Here is a 17,159-nt window from a genome sequence, read left to right as displayed (position 1 = left end):
TAACTGTTAGAATGTTTCTTCTTAAAAGAAGCTAAATGACTAGGCATTAACTTATAGATTCTAAATACTAATATTTAGTAGATGATCCAGCACAACAATAATTATTCACAAAAGAGCTAATAACTTTGACTTCAACTTTATATATTGTGCAGTCCTTGTTAAAGAACTCAATGATTAACCTTAAAGGGATATACATGAGCTCATGTGTCCTATTTTGACTGCTATGCCATAATAAATTGTGAAAATATCCAATCGAAGAAGGCTTTACAGACCAAGCGGAATCTTATGTTGGCTGTCAGTACAGAATTTGGGATGCCGAATTTGGCATGGCGTAACTTCCCATTCTGAATTCACACTGCGCCAGATTCTGCTTCCAAATTCCGACTGATGAAAGTTGAATGTGCTGTGCAGTTTGTTATTTGCATAATAAATGACTATAGGAAGGTTTTAATTTATATTTTTTACAGATATCGAATTTTTTATTAGGATATGTGATTTAATAAATTTGTATTGCAAAAATAAATATTGTTTTCATATTTAAACAATTTAAATGCCTCTTTTGCACAATATAAAACATTTAATCCCTCTCTTGCACAATATCCTGCACAACATTGTTCAGACATATGTAAAAGTACTTGTATAGCCTGTCTTATGTGTATAGTTAAGTATCTTATAGTATATTTTAGTTATGCATGGCTTTTTTAAAATAGCTCCTATGTCCAGTGTCGTGTTTGTATTTACTGTATGATTCATTTATGTAGCACTGTTGTCTGGCGAGACACAACATTTCGTTTTCTGTATGTCCACACATGTAGCAGAAAAACAATAAAGCTTGACTTGACTTGATTTATTTATTTTAAAACTCTTTAGGAATTGCTTTTAGTACATCCAAATGTGTGGTTATGATGACCCCAACAAGCTAATCCAGCAAAAAATAGTGCTTTAATGTCACTAATGCAGTATTTAAACTTCATAGTTAAATAGAAAATGAGGTGGTCCACTTTTTGAGAAAAAAAAGAAGCACCCATTTCACCAGGGTGGCTACAGGCCTGAATATAGTCTCTTTTAAGTAAATCTGGTCCAGAGTTTTGTTCATTTTGTTCTTACGGTAGACTATTTGTTACCTGTTCTGTGTCAAGTGATGTGCCGATTTGACTCAGCTGGGCTTTGACGGCGCTCTTCACCTCATCTTTGCTCATCTTTATTAAGGAATATTGAATTGTAAACGTCCCGTATGAAATTGCGCTCCCTTTTTTGCCTAAATCATAGGGAAAGAGTTATAAGAGGCACTTTATAGCTGTAACAGAATAGCTTGTAAAATGAGAAATGAACGCACAAGACACCAACACGAGGAGATCCATCTTTAAAGGTCTGATCGAGTTCGCTTTAATGTCAAAATCTTCATTATTTCCTTTTTGTGGATTCATCACCTTGTTGCGTTTTTGTAAGCAGTTTCTCTTAGAACTGTCTTTCTAGATAAGAGAAAAAAAGTTGTTGGAAAAAAACGGTTATTAAAAGCAGAGTATATTATGGTTAAAGTAAAGTCTAAAGCCACGATCACACTGCACATTTCGCCCCATGGACTTCCATTCATACGCATGTGAATGCGACAGACTGGAAACCCAAGCTTGTGTGACAAGTTCTGCAAAGTTCAAGCTTAGTGAACTCTGTTGTGTCATGTGTCTGCATGGGACCAATCAAAACATGACGTCTCTGTGCAGAAATGTAAAATATGGACCAGTCGCTCGCTTATTGAAATGTCTAATCATCTTGTTTAATCCTGCGCCTTTTCACAGCATTATATGAAAAATTTTGGGATGCTCGAAATCTAGTGTGACCACAGCATAAGAACGGAAAGTAAGAAATTTTGGTTACACTTTAGAGTAAAGGTCCATTAGTTAATGTTAGCTAATGTATTTACTGACATTATCTACAACCTTAAATCTGAAAAAGTTGGGACAGTAAGGAAAATGCAAATAAAAAAGCCACACATTCTCTATTGGAGACAGGTCGGGACTGTAGGCAGGCCAGTCAATTCCCTTTATCCTCTTCCGCACATCCTGATTTTGCCAAGTACGATGCAGTCCTGGATTAACATTTATACTGATCCTGGAACATAATTTTTGTTTGAAAATATAATCCATACCTGTTCCCATACCCCTAAACTCAACCATAACTGTAATTGCACTTCAAAATGCACCACACATTCTCTAATGAAAACAAGTCGGGACTGTAGGCAGGCCAGTCAAGTACCTGTTTCCCCTTCCGCATGTCATGATTTTGCCAAGTTTGATGCGATCCTGGATTAATATCTATGTTGATCCTGGAACCTAATTTTTGTTTGAAAATATAACCCATTCCTGTTCCTTACCCCCAAAACCCAACCATACCTGTAATTACACTTCAAAATAATCGGAGACAGGTCGGTACTAAAGGCAGGCCAGTCATGTTTGTTTTTTAGTAAATACATTAACCAATGGACTATTATTCAGTGTTACTGAAATTTATTAAGCATTTTAGTAAGATTAAACATAAGTTCACTGTGTGTTTTAGACTATACTTACGCGGGATTGCTTTGATTTACCGCCATCTTGCACATACCATGAAATGTCATCGCAGTCTGCATTTTGCAATTGCAGTTGGATTGTATCATGATTATCAGTTTCACCACAACTTGAGCAGCTGAAAGAAAATACAAATGCATCCAGATGAGGATAATTATAGATAACTAAAAATAAAATCATATTTGGTCATAAAAAAAATATTGCTAATATTAAATCATTAATTATACTATTTACTCACTCATGTTTCCAAATTTTTCTGAATTTCTTTACACAAAATAAGGCATTCTGGAGAACCCTTAAAACCTGTAATCTTTGACTTTTATATTTGTTTTTCCTACTATTGAAGTTAATGGTTACAGATCTTCAGCATTCTTCAAAATATCTTCTTTTGTGTTCAACACAAAAAAAAAGTGTTTCTCAATTTTCAGTTGAACTATCCCTTTAAGACTAACAATGTGCACTAGCAATGCAAACTCTGTGATATTTCATTGTCCTGCAGACTTTAGGAAAGCATGCAAATAGAAAAGTCGCCAACAAATTAAGACACCAATAAAGATCAGGATAATTATAATGAACTTAAACTATTTGTTATATGAAAGAAAAAATGAAGAGTGTTGAAAACATGCAACCATTGCCTTTCATAGTAGGAAAAACAAATATGGATGCCAATGGTTACAGGTTTCCAGAATTCTTTAAAATATCTTCTTTTGTGTTCAACAGAGGAAAGAAGTCAAACCGGTTGGAACAAGTGTTTCTCAATTTTCAGGTGGACTATCTCTTTAAGACTAACTAGCAAAATAAACACTGCCAATCTAAATTTTCCTGCAGGCTACAAGAAAAAATGCAAATAGAAAAGTCACCAACAGATTATATATATGTAAAACATTCTCAGGTTCTCTACATTTACTGTAATGTATGTACCTGAAATGTTAACATTTGCTTATTCTATAAAGGTTTGATATCATTACTTCCAAGTAAAAAAAACTCTTCTGAAGTTAAAACTCATAAATAAAAATTATCCAAAATAAAGGTACACGGGCTGTCACTGGGGTGGTTCCTTTTTAAAAGGTACACATTTGTACTTAAGGGGTCCATACTGGTACCTCAAAAGTATATATTAGTACCTGAAAAATTTAGGAGAAACACTTTTGTACTTTTTAGGTACTAAAATGTACCCTTAAGGTATTAATATGGACCTTTTAGGTACAAATTTGGGTCCCACATTATATTAAGTGTCCTTAACTACTATGTACTTGCATCAAAAAATAAATACAATGTACTTACTGTGTTCATAATGTAATTGAGAACACTTGTGGTGCTTTTGAGTTGGGATAGGGGTAGAGTTATGGACAGGTTTGGTGGCATGGGTAGGTTTAAGGGTGGGTTAAAGTGTAAGGGATGGTCAACAGTGTATTTGCAAATGTAATTACAGAAGTTAATTTCAGATGTAATTACATACAGGTATTTAATCAGGCATGTATACAGTAAATACATGTATTTACACAATAAGTACATTGTAACAACTATTTATTCCTTTGTATGTACATATTAGTTAAGGCAACTTAATATAAAGTGGGACCCAAATTTGTTTCTTTTAAAAAGGAACCACCTCAGTGACAGCCTGTATACCTTTATTTGTGTATTGTCTAAAAATGAATATAAAAATTGCTTAAAACATGCATATTTTTCATGATTGTTATTTCAACCAATTTCCATTTCATGCTTTAATTATCCACTTATTTATGTTAAATTAATCTGTACATTTTTAGCAGTTTGCTAAAAACAAACAAACAAAAAAAACACATACAGTACGTTTACCAGACGTTTACATACACTATAAAAAAGGCACATGACATTCAAAAAAAAAAAGTCTGATGTAAAATCATGCTAAATGTTGACTACTTTAGATCCGTTAGGGTTACTAAAATGATTTACATTTGCAAAAAATGGCAGAATAACAAGATTTTTTAAAGATATTTTTTATTAACTTCTAGACAGTCAAAAGTTTACTTACATTTCCTTAGTATTTTTTTTTAGCTTTGCCTTTAAACCACATAACTTGGGTCAAATGCTTTAGGTATCCTTCCTCAAGCTTCTCACAAAAGTTTGGTGGAGTTTTGTCCTATTCCTCCTGAAAGAATTGGTGTAACTGAGTCAAATTTGTTGGCTGTCTTGCTCGCACAAGCTTTTTCAACTCTGCTCACAAATTTCCTGGGTTGAGATCAGGGCTTTGTGATGGCCACTCCAAAACATTCACTCTGTTGTCTCTAAAGCACTTTAATTGGTAACACTTTACAATAAGGTTCATTAGTTAATGCATTTACTAATATGAACTAATGATGAACACCACATGTACAGCATTTATTAATCATAATTGAACATTTACTAAAGCATTATTAACATCCAAGTCCATGCTTGTTGACATTGGTTAATGCACCATGATGAGTTAACATGAACTAACAATGAACAACTGTATTTTCATTAACCAATGTTAACTAACATGAACAAATACCGTAGTAAATGTAATGTTCATTGTTTGTTCATATTAGTAAATGCATAAATTAAAATTAACTAATGAACCTTATTGTAAAGTGTGACCCTTTAATCAATTTGGCAGTATGCTTAGGGTCATGGTTTGTTTGGAAGACCCATTATAACCAAATTTCCTGGCTGATGTCTTCTTCATGATGCCATCTATTCTGTGAAGTGCATCCTCCTGCAGCAAAACAGCCCCACAACATGATGCTGCCGCCCCCATTCTTTACGATTGGAATAGGCTTGTAAGCTTCTCTCTTTGTCCTCCAAATCTGGTCATTATGAACAAACAGTTCAATCTTATTTCCATCAGAGCACAGGACATGTCTACAAAAATTAATCTTTTTGCCAGTGTAATTTAGTTAATTGTAATCTGGCTTTTTAAGATGCTTTTGGAGTAATGGCTTCTTCCTTGCTGAGTGGCCTTTCAGCACATGTTGGTATTGACTCATTTCACTGTGTATAATGAAACTCTCTTTTTCAGAGGCATAATAATCTTATTGTATGTAAACTTTTGACTTTCAAGAAAAGTAAAAAAAAAAAAAAAAAAAAAATATATATATATATATATATATATATATATATATATATATATATATATATATATATATATAAATCTCTCTTATTATTTTGCTATTAAGCAAATAGAAACAGCTTTGGTGATCCTATCTTACCTTAAAGAGAAAAAGTTTAGTCACATTTAACATCTGACATTTAAAAAAATGTGCCTTTTTATTCAGTTTATGTAAACTTCTGGTTTAACTGTATGTAATTGTAAATATATATACAATTGCAGGGTATTAGAAGATAAATGTGTGACTTACGTGACTGTCAAACTGTCTTGGTAATTGTTAGAGCTGTAACATATCCAATTCACAGCCGGCGTTTTGGAAGGTCTCTGTTTTACAGAGCACATCAAAAGAGTTAGAAAATCATAATCTAGAAATTCGTTTTTTAAATAACGTTTCCTTTCCACAGATAAAAAATGAATAAATACAGACCATTAGATTAGGATTTAGGATTTTCAATAAATAAATATTATAAAAATATCAGTTTGCTATCATCATAGAACTGACTAGCTGAAAGTTAACATATCTTGAGTAAGGAAAAGTGTCATAATCACAAAATACATTTAGACAGGATCTTAAAGATTTCATATAAATTGTGCTTACATCTAATAAACAAAGAAGAAACTGTTCCAGTTTTACTGTTCTGTTTATAACTAAAATCTACTGAACTTTTTAATGTGATCACCTTAGGAATAAAAAGAGGATACACAGCTCTTTCCAGGATAACATGAGGAGATTCTGTATTATGGGGAAAAAAATACATATATTAGTTTAGTGAAACTGGGATGTAAACATGTTTTGACTAATTTCTTATAAGTACAGATATAAAGGGCACCTATAGTATGTTCCAAATCAACCTTTGGAATCTCTTTGGACAGGAATGTGTGTAGGTATAGTGTGTCCACAGGAATGTTGGTGTAATACAAACCCAATAAGTTTATTTATTTTTAAATTGAATGCTAAAGCGAATATGCAATAAAGTTCGTTGTGTGGGAAGAAGAAGACGGGGTCGACGATTTCAGGTAAGCACAAATATTTATTAATTTTTATGTGCTGGGCAATCATGTGCCTGTGTGTGTGTGGGTAGAGTCTGTGTGTCAAGCCCTCCTCTCTCCGGCCCAATCACTAGAAAATACAGGTGTTATTGGTTATTTGTGACTAGACCACTGATTAGCTGCCGGTTTCTCCGCTTGTTCCCCCCTTTTTGGGTGTTCAATCATGCCTTACCCAACACAGAATAGTATCAAAAATTCAAGCCATTGTGAGGCCCACCATGTGATGTGTAACAGTATGGTTTTCTCCACCATAATAATGCATATAACCGTGTCCACAGGACAGGATTTGCAAAGAAACTGGGATTAAAAGATCTGTTTCAACTCTCCGTGATCCAACTGCACTCCAGGTTTTTAAAATCAATGCATGTTTGTAATTGTCATGTTCACCAGCGAACAACCACCAGATGTCGCTGGTAAACACTCACACACAAACACACACTTAGAACTACACTTCCGCCTTTTCCTGGACTACATTTTCATACATGCACTTCTCCCTGACACCCATGCTCATTCATTTAACCTGATTGCATTCACCACCTGAACCTTGTCATAGACTGATATCTCACCACTTATAAGCCACTCATGAACCCATCCAGTTTTCAGAGTCTTGTTTATCTGTAAGGTGACATTACAAAGCGTTATCCTGGTCTTGTTTTCCTGTGTTTTGATCTTAGCCTTGTTTATCCAGTTCTCCTGTTTAGCCGCCTGCCTTCTGACCCCTCGCCTATGTTTGACTACAATTCTGGACTGCCTGTATAGATCTGTTTGCACCTGTGTTGACCATTGCTTGCCTGACTATTCTGAATAAACCTGCATTTGGATCCTACCTTCTGTTGTCAGTGTCACTCCCCTGCGTTACAGTAATAAAGACAGTCAAAGCAACAAGTCATCAAACTACTGTATAATGATTTCCAAAGGATCATGTGATGCTGTAGACTTTAAAAACATTCAATAAGAAAACAGTTATTTAAAATTCTAGTAACATTTCACAATTTAACAGTACTGTTTTTTAATCAAATAAATGCAGCCTTCATGGGCAGAAGGTTTCCGAACCTTTGACGGTATAGATTTTATTCATTCATTCATTTTCTTTTTGGCTTAGTCCTTTAATTAATCTGGGATCGCCACAGAGGAATGAACCGCCAACTTATCCAGCCTATGTTTTTATGGAGCGGATGCCCTTTAAGCTGCAACCCTTCACTTGGGAAGCACATAGACACTCATTCACACACACTACAGACAATTTAGCCTAACCGGAGCACCCGGAGGAAACCCATGCGTACACAGGGAGAACATGCAAACTCCACACAGAAACGCCAACTCACCCAGCCGAGGCTAAAACCAGAGACCTTCTTGCTGTGAGGCGACAGCACTACCTACTGCGCCACTGCGTCGCCTTAGTGTAGATTTATTTATTTTCTTGCATAAAATCATTCCCTTCTAATTCATTATACAATGCCTATAGTAAACACAATGATTTGTAGTGCAAACAGTTTTGCTATTTACCTTATTATTTTGTTATTTACCCATGGCGGAGAATCCCTTATACAGCAAGTGAATAGACCTATACAAAAGAGTCAATATATAAACAGCTCTCACTGTCTTTGCAATTGTATTCCACCAACAGGTAGCTTCCTAGCGCAGGACACGGTTCTCCGAAAGACGAAACATCAGCCGTGCAAACCTGGTGTCCATCACAGAGCTCTGAGAAAGACAACAAACATCAACAAAAGCATTTATTACCCCAGCCAGACCAAACAACATTAACAAGGCATGAAGCCATAGAATAGAACAGTCACTGTAAGCCCTTCGACAGCAGTACTAAAGTACATTAATGCAGTACATGAACTCTGCAAACAGCCTACTCAATATGTGTTCACAGTTCAAACATTTTAGCTAATTAGCAGATATTTGCAGGTCCATTAGTAGCCACTCTCTTTTTGTCCTGCATGGTTTGTTGTCCTACTTTGCATCAGTAATAATGTACTGTCGTTTTAAAAACTCAGCTTTGGCATTCAGGGAATAATAATAATAATAATAAGGAGGTCTGTTTACATTTCAGATTTAATTTTGTTTGCGCTGCATTCAGTTGAAAAGAAAGAAGTCTGAAATATTAAGCATCGTATTGCAAGCACCACATAAAATCATCTTTATTCTTTGTGAGGTGGTGATTTTAAAGGGATAGTTCACGCAAAAATAAAAACTTTACTATTATCAATTCAGTCAATTTTGATTAAACTGTCATTTTTTGGAGGGTGGCACGGTGGCTCAGGGGTTAGCACTGTTGCCTCACAGCAAGAAGGTCACTGGTTTGAGTCCCAGCTAGGCAAGTTGGCATTTCTTTGTGGAGTTTGCATATTCTTCCCTTGTTGGTGTGAGTTTCCTCCGGGTGCTCCCCACAGTCCAAACACAAGCGCTATAGGTGAATCGGTCAAACTATATTGACCATTGTGTGTGTGTTTGTGTGTTGTTGTGTGTGTGTGTGTGTGTGTGTGTGTGTGAATGAGTTGTTTTCCCAGTACTGGGTTGTGGCTGGATGGGCATCTGCTACAGACGCTGAGACTGCAGCTCTGCACAAGACTTTTGGCCAGCGGAGAAATTAAAATGGTCGTGCCGAACTGAGTCTGGTTTTCTCAAGTTTTTTTTTTCTTCACCCTCCTATTGGTGAAGTTTTTTTTCCCTCTCCGCTGTCGCCACTGGCTTGCATGGTTCAGGATCTGTAAAGCTACGAATCGATGAATTTGCTCTTCAGTGTTTGGACTCTCAGTAATGATTTTAGACCACACTGAACTGAACTTAAACACTAAAAACTGAACTACCCTGATCCAGTTACTATGACCATTTATGTGAAGCTGCTTTGACACAATCTACATTGTTAAAGCGCTATACAAATAAAGCTGAATTGAATTGAATTGAATATTACATATGCTGCAATAATTGGTGGTTCATTCCACTGTGGCGACCCCTGATAAATAAGGGACTAAGCTGAAAGAAAATGAATCAATGTCATTTTTTGGGTCAACTATCCCTTTAGGCAATTTAAAAATCTATAGTAGTGCTTCTCAACCATGTTCTGCACATTTTCCATAGCTGCGTCCCAAATCGCATACTTATGCACTATTCTACGCCATTTTGTAGTATAAATGGTGTAAGTAGTGTGTTCACACTGAAAACTCTTAAAATAATAAGTGCACTTTAATTACCCGGATGATGCACTCAGTCAGCCGCTAAAATGAAGTGTGTAATGATGGACACTTCACGCACTCAACGACCGCATGTCTGCTTACGTAGCGGAAGGGGCGGAGCTATCGGACGCACATGTTGAATAACTTTATTTATTTTGGATGGTGAAAGCAAAATTCTCCTACGAGAGTGATTATAGCGCCTCCCGATGGTGAATGCGGCAATACTCACGGCAGGTATTATTTGATAATTCTGTTGTTTATTTCACTGATTTGGCAACTGTCAAACGTCATCAGGAAAACGGTTTGAATTTCCGCTTAGTAAAAAAACATTAGTGTGCCATTTGGGACGACACTACATACATATACTTTCCTGTTGAGTGTGTAAGTGCATAAGTACATAGTGCATGAGTGCATAGTGTATAGTGTGCCATTTGGGACGCAGCTCATGTGTCCCTGACCTAACACACCTGATTCAGATCATCTGCTCATTAGCAGAGACTGAAAGACCTGTAATGGGTGTGATGGACATCCAAGGAGACATTCAAAACATGCAGTGTTGGTGGTCTTCCAGGAATGTGGTTGAAAAACACTGGTCTCATTCATTTTCTTGTCGGCTTGGTCCCTTTATTAATCCGGGGTCGCCACAGCGGAATGAACCGCCAACTTATCCTGCACGTTTTTTACACAGCAGATGCCCTTTCAGCCGTAACCCATCTCTGGGAAACATCCACACACACACACACATAAACACACACTCCAGACAATTTAGCCGACCCAATTCACTGTACCGCATGTCTTTGGACTGTAGGGGAAAGCGGAGCACCCAGAGGAAACCCATGCTAAAGCAGGGAGAACATGAAAACTCCACACAGAAACGCCAGCTGAGCCAAGGTTCGAACCAGCGACCTTCTTGCTGTGAGGCGACAGCGCTACCTACTGCGCCACTGCATCGCCAAACACTAGTCTAAAGTATGCAATTAATTAGTCTTGGGGCACCTTAAAAAACAAGGACTGCTGTAGTTTTATGTTACAGAGCTGGTATCAGGTGTTATTATTTATGATATTATGATGCGAATTATATTATATTTATTATATTTATGATGCAAACTTAAAAGGATATTTCAACCAAAAATTACAATTCTGTCTCAATTATACTCATCCACGACTTGTTCTAGACCTGTTTGAGTTTCTTTCTTCTGTTGAAGACAAAAGGAAGATATACTGAAGATAAACTGAAGAGTGATGGTAATCAGCATCCATTGCCTGCCATAGTGTTTTTGTTCCGACTACACTGTTAGACATTCTATTGTATTTTTGTGGTAACACTACCAGCGCTGTTGCTGACTTCTTTTTATGAAAAAATGCTATTTTAACTTTACAGTATGACAATTTTTTACAATACTTTAACTCTAATTTATTTGTATATTACACTTGCAGTACAAACCTTTATTTTAGTATTTACTACTGAGTAAATTATGAAACTTTTTCATCATTGGGCATACTATCATTTAATGAATAATTACCTGCTACTGTATCCAGCACACTGATCCAGCCGCAACGCTCCGGTGAGTCTGTCACAGAGGTTAGGTTGTCTCTCCTGCAATAATGTGGCGTCCTCCTGCCAAAATAACTGGCTTCAACCTCGATCACCTGGGCTGAGCCACACTGCAGGGTAGTGCTGTCCATACATGAGAGATAGTAACCCAATTCTAGAAACACATCAAAATTCAACATGTTTTTGTAAATTACAGAGTATTTAACTGTAATATGAACTGTATTCTACTGTAGGACAGTTATGCAGTATGTTACTGTATTTTAAAGTCGCAATGTGAAAATTACTGTATATTTTAAAGTAAAGATACAATTTTACAGTAAAGATACAATTCTGTAAATGTGAATTTAATAAATGCTGCAATAATTGTAAATACAGTATTTTGGCTGTAATTGATTTACAGTATGTTACTGGCAAACTGCTGCCAGAATGTTACTGTAGATTATACAGGAGATTGTTAACAGTGTACTTAATTATTATGGCCAATAGTTATAATACATAAATATACAACATACCATATGATGAGAGAAAGCCTGAAACTTACCAAACTCACAAATGAAGGGTAATTCCTGACTACAGTTGCTCATGGTACTCCAGAGAAATCTGGAGTCTGTGTTGATGAATCCACAACCCGTGCTAAGTCTCGATCCACTGAACCAGTTTGAGTAAATCACATTTGAACCATCTAACCACACCGAGCCATCTGACGACAGAGAAGATGACGCAGGTAAAATTATACAGTAATTGTAATTTTTAGATTAAATTCAAAAAGTCAATAATAGATAGATAGACAGACAGACAGACAGACAGACACACAGATAGATAGACAGATAGATAGATAGATAGATAGATAGATAGATAGATAGATAGATAGATAGATAGATAGATAGATAGATAGATAGATAGATAGATAAAACGATAGATAGATAGATAGATGGATAGATAGATAGATAGATAGATAGATAGATAGATAGATAGATAGATAGATAGATAGATAGATAGATAGATAGATAGATAGATAGATAGATAGATAGATAGATAGATAGATAGATAGATAGATAGATAAAACAATAGATAGATAGATAGATAGATAGATAGATAGATAGATAGATAGATAGATAGATAGATAGATAGATAGATAGATAGATAGATAGATAGATAGATAGATAGATAGTCCCTGCTGGGTCAGTTGCCATTTCTGTGTGGAGTTTGCATGTTCTCCCCTTGTTGTTGTGGGTGCTCGGGTTTCCCACAGTCCAAAGACATGCGCTATTATAGTTGAATTGAATAAGCAAAATTGCCAGTACATGTGTAAATGAGTGTGTATGGGTGTTTCCCAATACTGTGCTGCAGCAGGAAGGCACTAACAACATGAGAAAACATCATTTGTTCATTTCACCATTTCATTTATCTGGCCATGACGGAAATGTGTCGGGGGGACCATAAAAAGGGACGGACCCAGTTGTTTTAGAGTTGAAATCTGAAAGGTGAGTTATTTGAATATTTAACATGGCAGTACGGCACTTTACTTTTTGAGTATTATAGCTCTAATAATTAATAATAATTAACAAACTACACAATTACACAATTATATAAATGACTATAGTATATAAACAGGAAGCAGCTGGGTTTGTCACTTTTTTTGGGTGCCCTTACACATTTCTATTGTGGTCTGCATTATTTGCAGTGCCTTTCTCTAATTTCATGTATTGTGAGAATATATACATTTTGTATGGACTTCAGATACTAAATAGATAAATTCTAGGTTTTTGTCAAATGTCTAATGATGAAAACCTTTATATTACCTAAACTCTTGCTGGACATCATTATTAATACACACTTCCCATTATAATCTGCTATGATCAAACCAATTGCGTAGATAAAATAAAAGGACAAATACATTTCAAAGAGCTACAAAGAATCAGCAGGTAACATGTTGACATAATATTTACGTATTAAAGTGTATTAGCACACTCAGAAATAAAGGTACAAAATCTGTCACACTTTTGCATGGACTTTAGTACATTTAGGGAGAACTGGTCACACAAAAAGGTTCATTAGTTAATGTTAATTAATGCATTTACTAACATGAACAAACAATGAACAATACATCTACTACTGTATTTGTTCATGTTAGTTAATGTTAGTTAATGAAAATACAGTTGTTCATTGTTAGTTCATGTTAACTCATGGTGCATTAACTAATGTCAACAAGCATGGACTTGGATGTTAATAATGCATTAGTAAATGTTCAATTATGATTAACAAATGCTGTACATGTGTTGTTCGTGATTAGTTCATGTTATTAAATGCATTAACTAATGAACCTTATTGTAAAGTGTTACCGGTACACTTTTGTACTTTTAAGGTTTATGTTTTACCTTTAAGGTACTATGAAGTACAGGAGAAGTCAGAATCCCCACCCCCCCCCCCCCCCCCCCAATTTCTGTTTAACAAAAAAACAAGATTTTTTTCAACACATTTCTAAACATAATAGAACTAATTTCTAATAACAGATGTCTTTTCTCTTTGCCATGATGACAGTACAACATTTACTGTATATTTTTCAAGATCCTAGTATTCAGCTTAAAGTGACATTTGAAGGCTTAACTAGGTTATTTAGGCAGGTTAGGGTGATAAGGCAAGTTATTGTATAATGATGGTTTATTCTGTAGACAACTAAAAACAAACAATCGCTTAAGGGGGCTAATAATATTGACCTTAAAATGTTTTTAAAAAATTAAAAGCTAACAAGATGTTGAATTCTCTTATTATGGAAACAAAAGATTTCCCCCGAGTTTTGACAACTGGTTGCGAGATTTAATGAGCTTCATCCATTTGGAAAAAAAAAGCAGTTTTACAATAAATGGCAATACTAGGGCTTTTTCTGAAACATGGGACCCATTTAGAATTTGCATGTCAGTGTCTCTACAAACTGTCAAACTAAATAAGTACTTGTATAAATACCTGAGGATTAATGTTTGTAAAATTGGGTTATCAAGGCATATGCGTATTCTGTACATGTGTGTTTTTTTAAATTATTTTTTTTATTTTGTAATTTATTTGTTATTTTTTTTATTATTTTAATTTATTACTATTATTATTATTTTCTTTTTTTCCTCTTTTAGATAAATGTAATTTCAGCTTATTTAGAGGTTAGGGGTGGGAATAATATTTGTTTATATTTCTCGGTATAATTACTTTGTTATATCTGCAAAATCCTAAAAAGTGAGGTTTATTTATAAACTAATTTCGAGAGGATCACGTACTTATGATTTGTCACGGCTGGTCTCGTATTAGCTAATCAATATCTTCCAATCATACGAGCCCTAAGCTACCATAAATTAAAACAGTTTTCAGTCCACTTTATCTTCGTTTGGAAGAAACCTTCCCAATTCTCCTCCTTTACCATTAATCGGGCGGCACGGCGGCCCAGTGGTTAGCACTGTGAACCCCACAGCAAGAACACTGCCAGCCCTGGTTCCGCCAGGCCGGTAGGTGTTTCTGTAAAGAGTTTGTATATTCTTCCCGTGTCCGTGTGTTACATTATGCATAACAATCAAGCACTTGTCTAGCTCCTTTTCTCATGTGTTACCTTAGCTACAGCAGCCTGGAAGTTCTGAGATACACCGAGCTCAAGCTCCCCTCTCACTCTGCGAACGGGAGGAAGCCCCAGGCTCGAGATTCCCATGAGCTCGGGATTCTCTCCTGGGACAGCATGCCAAACAACAAGCTTTTGATAGATCATCATTTAAGTGTGAACTCTTGAAACAGATAAAAATAAAAATAAAAATATAAACTGCTTTTATTCTAGTCAAAATAAAAAATAAGACTTTCTCCAGAAGAAAAAAAGTTATAGGAAATACTGTGGAAATGTCCTTGCTCTGAGATTTGGAAAAGAACATCACAAGAGGGCTAATGATTTTGACTTTAACTGTGCACATTTGTACTTTTGAGATATTAAAGTGCACCTTTAAGGGCCTGTCAGGAACAAAAATGCACTTTTTTCCACAGACTGATTTTGTACCTTTATATCTGAGCGTGATATCTCTGTTTTATTTACAATTGCAAATAACAGTCTTTTAGTGTACCTTCTTGTGTGTCCAAGATGCGATTGTCAGATGTAGACACAAGTCCAATCCACCAGTCCCGCTCGTTCTGCAGGTGTTTTTGTAGAAACTGCTGGGTTTCATCATTCTGGATGAAGGCCAGGTGTCCGCCGTCCTGCTCGCACCAAGCCTGAGCGCTGAGAAAACTGAGCCGCACGGTCACAAACTCATAGCAGGAGCCCTCAAAAGACTGCTGGTTCTCTGTGCAAGAAAAACCTTCAGTAAGTGAGATGATACCAACCAGAAATACTAAAATTAAGAGTCTGCCATCCATGTCTAGCTCCTCTACATAAAGAAAGAAGATGCATCCTCTATATAAAGGCTTTTTGAATCCATCAGCCTCTGAAATGACAGCTGAATCCTTGCCTGTTGATTGGCTGTCAAACAAAAGCCAGTAATTTAATAGCCTAATGGATGCATATTGTTCTTTTGTACAAAGGGAATGTTCATTTAGATCAACTGGATAAGCCAACTGTAACCCACAGAGTGACGCACAAGGCAGATTGTCAGATGTTAGGGTAGTTCCAGGTCAGTATTTCACAAATATATAGTGATTCATTCATCATCATAGAAAGTAATTTGTTTTTTAAGGCCTAGGCTAATCAACAGCTGCTATTGAAAAGAATAGTTAATCCTTCATATCAGTGCATTGCAAGTATATTTTACAATGTACATCATTAAGAATATTTGTTCCAGTATCAATTTTGATTTTTTAGCTTAATTGTTCAATATCTGAATGACATCAAATATATCCATGTTCCAATGCGAGGTACTTACTTGTTGGATTTTCCTTAGGGTTTGCAAATAAATACACGACCACGAAAAATATTCATACATTTTCTTTTTGGCTTAGTCCCTTTATTAATCCTAGATCGCCACAGTGGAATGAACCGCCAACTCATCCAGCACATTTTTACAGAGCGGATGCTCTTCCAGCTGCAACCCATCATCTCTGGCAAACATCCACAAACACTCAATATACACTATGAACAATTTAGCCTACCCCAGGGTTTTTCAAAGTCTAAGACAGTGGGCCTCCCTTTTGACACAACTTATCCATTGGCGCCCCCCTCCTCCCAAACACGCACGCACACACACACACACACACACACACACACACACACACACACACACACATATATATATAAGACACAGACAGATGTCAGACTGTTAACTCACTTTTATCCTCATTTGCATGAAAGTGCAATTATTTACAGAGTAATAACAAGTATTTTAATATAACGTTTTTAAAACTAGGATGATTGTTCAATATGAATAGAACAGATCCAAGAACTGTCCATCCCAGTCAAAACAGTCGAAGTTTAGCGGGTCTCATGCTGTCATTAGCCAAAATTTCTTGACAAACCAAACATAAAGGTCGTGGTTCATCAGCTGGTCCTGTCCAGGTAAATCCTAAACTCAAATACTGATCATCATATCGTCGTCTTTTGGGTTTAAGCCCTGAACTTTAAGGCTTTGAATCGGGGGGTCTCAGAAACCGATCCATTGTATTAGCAGCCATATACCTGTATTGGCGGGCTTGCCAAACAGAAGCCAATTCACAGCTCTGGCCTTCTGGGTAAAAAAGAT

At 36.0% G+C, this 17,159-nt stretch overlaps 1 protein-coding gene across 3 annotated transcripts in view; it reads right to left on the bottom strand.

The window, feature by feature from the left end:
- The window catches only part of pkd1l2b (polycystic kidney disease 1 like 2b), a 57,267-nt gene extending 40,747 nt beyond the window's left edge, over positions 1-16,520 (bottom strand). The window contains exons 1-9 of one of the 3 annotated variants that reach the window (XM_021478036.2): positions 15,552-16,520; positions 12,005-12,163; positions 11,432-11,617; positions 8,323-8,427; positions 6,354-6,406; positions 5,924-5,997; positions 2,565-2,682; positions 1,337-1,472; positions 1,125-1,258 (exon numbers count right to left, since the gene is read on the bottom strand). In XM_021478036.2, the coding sequence (XP_021333711.1) occupies positions 1,125-1,258; positions 1,337-1,472; positions 2,565-2,682; positions 5,924-5,997; positions 6,354-6,406; positions 8,323-8,427; positions 11,432-11,617; positions 12,005-12,163; positions 15,552-15,843 (1,257 nt within the window). In that variant the 5' untranslated portion in view covers positions 15,844-16,520. Of the gene's footprint in view, positions 1-1,124; positions 1,259-1,336; positions 1,473-2,564; positions 2,683-5,923; positions 5,998-6,353; positions 6,407-8,322; positions 8,428-9,926; positions 10,005-11,431; positions 11,618-12,004; positions 12,164-15,551 lie in introns of those variants that run through there. The other 2 variants (XM_073907502.1, XM_073907501.1) reach the window with 2 other exon arrangements.
- Positions 16,521-17,159: the final 639 nt, after the last annotated feature.

The sequence above is a fragment of the Danio rerio genome, chromosome 7, assembly GCF_049306965.1.
Source record: "Danio rerio strain Tuebingen ecotype United States chromosome 7, GRCz12tu, whole genome shotgun sequence".
NCBI classification, from domain to species: domain Eukaryota; kingdom Metazoa; phylum Chordata; class Actinopteri; order Cypriniformes; family Danionidae; genus Danio; species Danio rerio.
Note: the sequence above shows the minus strand (reverse complement) of the source record. Positions and strands in the feature narration are given on the sequence as shown.